This window comes from Cornus florida, unplaced genomic scaffold (genome assembly GCF_030987335.1).
Source record: "Cornus florida cultivar Cherokee Brave unplaced genomic scaffold, ASM3098733v1 CherokeeBrave_3.0.0_Hap2_Chr06, whole genome shotgun sequence".
Classification (NCBI taxonomy): domain Eukaryota; kingdom Viridiplantae; phylum Streptophyta; class Magnoliopsida; order Cornales; family Cornaceae; genus Cornus; species Cornus florida.
Genome location: NW_026775576.1, coordinates 66,571,777 through 66,578,870, shown reverse-complemented (window position 1 = coordinate 66,578,870; position 7,094 = coordinate 66,571,777). Strand labels below are relative to the sequence as shown.

The 7,094-nt window shown below is 34.1% G+C and overlaps 1 protein-coding gene across 1 annotated transcript; it reads left to right on the top strand.

Annotated features, from left to right (window-relative positions):
- The first annotated feature begins 857 nt into the window (after positions 1–857).
- LOC132311810 (uncharacterized) lies at positions 858–6,170 on the top strand. The gene is made up of 3 exons (XM_059809916.1): positions 858–996; positions 1,122–1,774; positions 5,687–6,170. The coding sequence occupies exons 2-3, from the start codon at positions 1,231–1,233 to the stop codon at positions 5,947–5,949; spliced, it is 807 nt and encodes a 268-aa protein (XP_059665899.1). The 5' UTR covers positions 858–996; positions 1,122–1,230; the 3' UTR covers positions 5,950–6,170.
- Positions 6,171–7,094: the final 924 nt, after the last annotated feature.

Here is a 7,094-nt window from a genome sequence, read left to right as displayed (position 1 = left end):
AACAAAAAAAAAATAATAATAACAAAAATAAATAAACACATAAATTCAACCAATTAATTCCTAAATCAACCAATTAATTAGCAGTTAGCACTCCTTTAAATATAAAAGGAGTAATAAATTTGGAATTTTTGTCAACCAATTAATTCCACCTGTTAACTAACTTTTGGGGAGTGAAAAACGACACAAACGTTTTAACGTTTTTAATATGAGTGATAGTTATTTTCGAAAGATATTTGAGACTAATATTTGGCCAAATTTGAGGGGGGTGAGTGAAATTATCCCTATATATTTTTATCATAATCTGCAAATTGAGGAAAACAGGGATGATGGTTAGAAATAAAGAGTGAACACCTTGATGGACATGGTTAATTTACCCTTATATAAATATATAAAAAAAAAAAAAAAAAAAAAAAAAACAGAAGGAAGTTTTGTGATTTTACCCTGTCTAACAATTATTTTTCCTTATTCATTGCATATAGAGTATATATAGTACGCACAATTGACTTTTACAATGAATGCTTTGTATAACATTTATTGTATGAAACCCAATCATGTTTACAACATCTTCTTAAATTCTTAAATTTTTGCTTGGACCGACAACTTTAAATTAGATTAAAATTGTTTGAGTAAATTAAATTTTATTTTGGATTTGAGGTTTTCAAAATGTCAATCTATGCTCACCTAAATTAATCCAAAAAAAAAAAAAAAAATTGACATCTAAATCCGTAAAAAAAAATCTGTTTAAATTTGGATCAGATTCCATTGGATTGCACCGATAAAATATATATATATATGGTTGAATTCCCAAAAAAAAAAAATGTCCCTGTTATTATTATATTCTCCGTACTGTATTACAAGGTCCATAGATCGAGTAACATTCGGCCCGTTTGGTCCATTCGGAGAATATAGACCAATTCCTACCCTACTCCACTCCCCTCCACTCGACTCACCCTAGACAACATCTGGCGGATTTATTCCTGTAATCACTTCCGAAAGGTATAACTCTTTTTCTTCTCAACTGGGTTTCTGTTTATTCTCACTCCTCTTCAGATGTTTTTGATGTCTTTGCTCTAACAAGGCTGCATACTCTGTCTAACTCCATATGCTTTTCTTTTTCACAGGTTCAATAAATCTGCAAAAGGTACAAACTTTAGAACCAACCCTTTTCAAAGTGGTACTTCTGATTTCATATTTTGTTTCAGTTTCATATATTTGGGTGAAAAATATAACATGGGTTTGGGTATATCTGTGTTGATAGCAATGAAAGCATCTGCCCTGTTCTTGTTTTTTGCCTACCTTTCAAGCATTGGCTTCTTGTTTTCGTCAATACCCTTTTTATATGCATCTTTGGTGTCAATGTTGGTGTCAATTGCTTCTCACCCATCTATTAATTTGCCTATGCTTTTGGGGAAGAGAACAGATGGGACTTTCCCAATTTGGTCTAGAATTATGTTCTGCCCTTACTTGTATTTTGTCGAACTTTTTTCTGCATTGAGAAGGTTGAGTAGTGGGGAAGCTCCTTATAGTGAAATTTGTGAGGGTTTGTATGTTGGTGGGTGGCCTTGTTCGCCTGAAAAGTTGCCGCCCGGTAGCCCTGCCATTATTGATTGCACTTGTGAGTTTCCGAGGAATTTGGAGTTCTCAGGGCATGCTTATTTGTGTGTTCCTACTTGGGATACGAGGTCACCTCAGCCAGGTGAAATTGAATCGGCTGTTAAGTGGGCTTGTAGAAAGAGAGCTCAGAAAACGCCAATATTTGTCCATTGTGCCTACGGTATGATTTGAACCTTAGAATCACCTTTGTGAATTCCGTGTTGTACTAGCAATCAAATTTGTTTCCTGATGTTTCTGCCTCTAATTCATTCTGTTTTTACCATTCAAATTGCATTTATTGTTGATGCCTTGATTAATAAACTTATCCATTTCATGTAGAGTAGTGATATTCACACCGAACACTTGTAGCGAATTGTGTAACTGAAAATTTTTTAATTGGCTATTATACCAAATACAACTAAGTGGAGGGCTCTACTTCCTTATTTTTTGCATAATTGACCAATTAAAATAGCAGGTCTAGCAATTCACTACAACTAATAGGTGCAAGAATCATTTTCCTTTCATGTATCAGCATGTCTTCATTACTTCTTAATGTAAGATAACATGAATGATTGCTCGGGCGCCATATTTCTTAGTTGTCATGTTTCCACTCTGATTATTCTAGTGCCGCTTTCAGTATGCTTTATTTTACTTATGCTTTCATCCTAAGATTTTGCTACTTATTCTGGAGCATCTCTTTTAGTTAAAATAGTCAAGGTGTTGCATTGCCTAAATAAGTATATGCTGCATGACTTAAGAACCTAGTAATAACGAGTGTTTGGTATGTACTACGTAGTAGGTGAACTTATTTAATAAAAAAATAATAGCGCATCTCTTAAACAAGATTTATGGAGGGCAAAGATCTATTAGATTGAGTGATCTTAGTCGATCTATGTTGTAGTTATTACAAATCCATTTAGGATTACCAAGTTCTCATATATATATATATATATATATATATATATATATATATATATATATATATATATTTAATCCATTTAGGATTTACCAAGTTCTCATTAAACATGGTTGTCGAATCTTCTATTCAATTTTTATGCATCTTATTTATAAGGGATAATGATAATATGAGATAGACTTCCTTCTTTTACAATCAGTAGAATGAAATAAAATCAGTTAATCTTTTGATAGTCATGTAATCTTCCAAGGCTGGCATTGACCAATTAGGATAGATAAGATATTCTAGAAATATGACATTTGCGTCAATCAATGAATTGAGAAAGGCTCCATAATATCATAAAGTTATAAATCTCTTTCATGTTTCAAATAAGCAAGGTGTGTGGCTTTAGAAGTCCAACCAATATTACTCAACAAATTATAAGATATGTTACATGTAATGTGCTTGTACATTCTTTTAGGTTGCAATATTTTAACTCACTATTTCTAGATTTTAAAGTTTTGCCTTCATCTTTATTTGCTGTCAAAACTTCAAAATAAATAAATAAAATCCAGAATAGTTGCAACAGTTAGGCTCCCATTAATGTAGATTAAATGATTAATGTAGATTAAATGAATGGCTTCTGGCTTCAAGATCTATGTGCTGAGGCTTTTCAATAAAGGAGATAAAACAAAGCATAAAGAGTGTCTAGATTTTTTATTTTGATGTCTGTTCTCTTTGAAACAATTGCATAATAACCTTCCATGATAAAAAAGTTCGCATTGTTATTTATTGTAAACTGACAAAAAGAACCAGAAGTGTGCATTATATGTGCACCGGGTATTATGACAAATGCGTTCAAATTGTGGTATAGGGTACATGTTGGTGATGGAGATTATTTTACTTATACAACCTATTTGTGTGTTAGAAATAGTACTGGATCATCTGTTACTTGTTACTTCCTTCTTTTGTATTATTACTTCTTATTTTAACCTGCAAAAGTACTTATTTATTGTTTACCTCAATTTTCATCCTACTATTTCAAAATAAGGTTGTCCATTGATTTCTTTTCCTTGTATAATATATTTTGGTTCATGTTTTCCTATGGAGGGCTCAGAAAATTGGTTATAGAATATACAATGTCCAAGATTTTTATTCTATATCAAAATAAAGATAAAAATTGAACACTATAGCCCACCCCAACGATTGCCTTACTTTCGCTGTTTGATGGCTTTGGCTAGATATAGACGTCCTTTTGTTTCTTACATTTTTATATTTATTTATTTGCATTTTGGTGACATGTTGAGTTCTATAAAGCAATAACAGGATTATTTACATTTAGGCAAGGCTTGGCCTACATAGGCCAATTACTTCGGTGTTGCCATAACACTTTGACCACAATATTATTGCTTACCACTACCATCGTGTTGTACTTCTGTCCCTATAGTCAGCATGGACACGCCTAAAAGGGCAAAGAATACGTATCGGACATGGACACGCGTCGGACATGCCCCTACACAGGCTACTCGTGTCGGACGCGCCAAAAAATGTGTCTGAATTTATTATTTGTTTTTGAATATTCAGACACGGCACAAACACTTTATTTTTTAATTTTTATAAGGCACTTGGGGATTTAAAGAAAGTTTTAGAAAGAAAGCTAGGTTGAAGTGTAAATATGAGGAGCTGTTTAATAGTTTTCAATAAAATGATGGTCATTATATACTTAAAAGTTGTTGTTTTATAAAACAATTTTATATTAAACAGTCAGATATTTATGCTTATATTTAGTTCCAAGGTTCAAACCCTTGCATATTTATATTTCTTTGTTTTCTCCTCTTTCTTAACCAGTTCTATCATTCTCTCTTTTCCCCGGCAAAGAACATTTTTTTTTTTTGTCACTATGAGGTTGATAAAAAATAATATTACTCTTAATTTATTAAAGTACAACATCATATACATAAATATATATATTTATTATTCACCGCGTCCGTGTCCTAATTTTTTAGGATTTGCTGTGTCCGTGTCGACCCGTATCCGTGTCCGTGCTTCTTAGGTCCTAGTTATCTTGGCTGTTCATGCATCATAATGCAAAACATATGAGGATGCAATGCTTTTTTTTTTATGTATCCATTTGCTGTATAAGCTTTCTTGTCACTAAGCATGCTTCTTTTGAGATTTTCATAAATCATCTTTTTTCTTTGGTATACACATTATCTCTTCAACTACACAATTGCATGCTTTTCTCTAGGCCAATAAGAACACGAGAAGGCTTTTAAGTTAACTCTGACTATGGATAATTTGTGGAAGAGGGGTTAAAATTATTCCAAATTGGTATTGCATGTGCAAGAGGGATTAAGATACTAATTACCTTCTTCATTGCATGGTTGCACATGAGTTGCTGATCTCTTTGTTCAGTGTTAGTGATTTATGCTTTAGTTTGTCTGTGACCACCATATTTGGCGGGCTAATGTTTGTGTTGGGGAAAAGACTCCAATAAGTTTAAAGGCTGTGCTTTCATGTCTCATACGGAGTGTGTGGCAAAGGCAGAAAAGAAGGAATATGTTTGAGAATGGGAGTTACCTATTAATAGGGCCAAAAAAGTAATAGTGGATATTTTTCATTTTTAAATGTCTAGGTCTTTTCTGGATAGTTTTACATTTTTTTAGACTTTTAAGAGATTTGTCTTGTAGAGAGGGAGTATGGACTTATGGCCCTTGAGCTCCCTATGGCACCTTCCTCCCACAGTGCAATTTTTCAAGAAAAAGGAACAGATACTGAAATCACCCTTATAATTGTTTTGATAAGAAAACCACCAAGTTGAAAAGCATTTCGTTTATGAAGTGGAATACTGGAATGACGAGGCTCTTAAGGCCCTGAGCCACACGCAACCGGGGGAAATCTCCCCAATCCCCTGTAGTTTCACATGGTCTGACTTAGCCAACTGGTGATGGTCTCAAGAGTCAGGGTAAGGGGGCAAAAGCAGACGACTGCGCTCAGGATCCTCATCAACTTCACTTGCTTGTGGTTTTATTATGTACTGTTATGCATTCATATCATTTGAAAATTGGAACCATGACCAGATTTAACCTTGTTTATATTAAACATTGGTACGTTAAGGATATATAATTTTCCCATGCTTGCAAGAATCAGAGGCTTGCAATCAGTTTTTCGGTCTTAATCATAATACTCTTCCTATAGGCCATGGACGAAGTGTTGCAGTCATGTGTGCGCTGTTGGTAGCTCTAGGTGAGGCAGAAGATTGGAAAAATGCTGAAAAGATTATCAAAGAAAGACGGCCTTATATTCAAATGAATGATCTCCACCGCAAATCCTTGGATGAATGGTCGAAGCACCGGCTATCTACTCCTAAACGGAATGAAGAAACAGATGCAAGTCCTGTAATTTTGCCCAATGCTTCTGGACGCTCTCGATCAGATAGGTCAGAAAGAAGAAGTTATTGATCATCTTCTTTAGTTACATTGACTATTATTATTGTCTTACTCCTGTTCGTAGAGGAGGACTGTATTGTTGACATTACCTTTCTTTCTTCTAAGTTGGCTACATTCTGGTGTCAGTTTCTGTATTGGGCTTATCATTATCACTATGTAGTCGTCGATAATTTTATGGTCAATTGAACCAACTGCTTGACTGAAAGAAAATACACAATGTTCTCACCATCTCATGTAGCTAAATCTCTTTATTGAAGTGCAATGTTAAAGTATGCTAGCGACAGTCGCATGCCATCTATGAAATTCGTGAGGATTGTTGAATTCCAGCTTTCAGCATAGGGCTAAAAGCCAAATTGGAAAGTATTTGGAGAAAACGTAGTGTAGTTTGTCAACGTGAAAATCATGTTAATGCATCAGACACAGGTAAAAAAAGGTGCTTGAATCCGAACTCCATTTTGTGTTTTATGTTGGCATCTAGCATGTTGAACAAGGTTGCATGTGCCTCGGCTTCTAGTTAAATGTAGACTCGTATGCTTGAAAATCAGAATTAGAAAATGACATATTGTACATTCCTTGTGTAATAGAGATGCTTGTGGTTAATTTTTCCAACCTAAGCATGTGGCTGTTGAGGGTTTTATTATATGGTTGATATGCAGAGAGGATGTTCTTCATCGTACTTCATCGTATGACTTTAAAGCACCTGCTAATTGCCTTTCAGCAAAAGATTGAAAATTCTAACCAAACAATGAAATGAAAATGCATGATTACGCGAAGGTGATGACTAGCGTGCTCTTTGAGATGAACATAGGTCTTTCATCTGCTATGCATAAACTTTTTCCCCACTTTTATTAGTTATAGAAAGTTTTTCGTTGTAAACAGTATCAAAACCATGACACAACATGATTTCAATATTCCATGTCTTGTGTATACATACAAAAAAGAAAAAAAGGAACTGAATTCAGTAGTATCTGGTGTCCATGTTTAATGTGGATAAAAAACTTCTCTGTAATCGTTTGTACTTGATCATCACATTAAGCCATCACTATGTTCTGTCCACATGTTTTGAAATAAGTTTTATGTTGAATTTTAAGATGCCATCACTTTCTTTCAGTCAAATTCCCATCAAGTTTTGGCACAGCATCAAAAGACATTTTGAG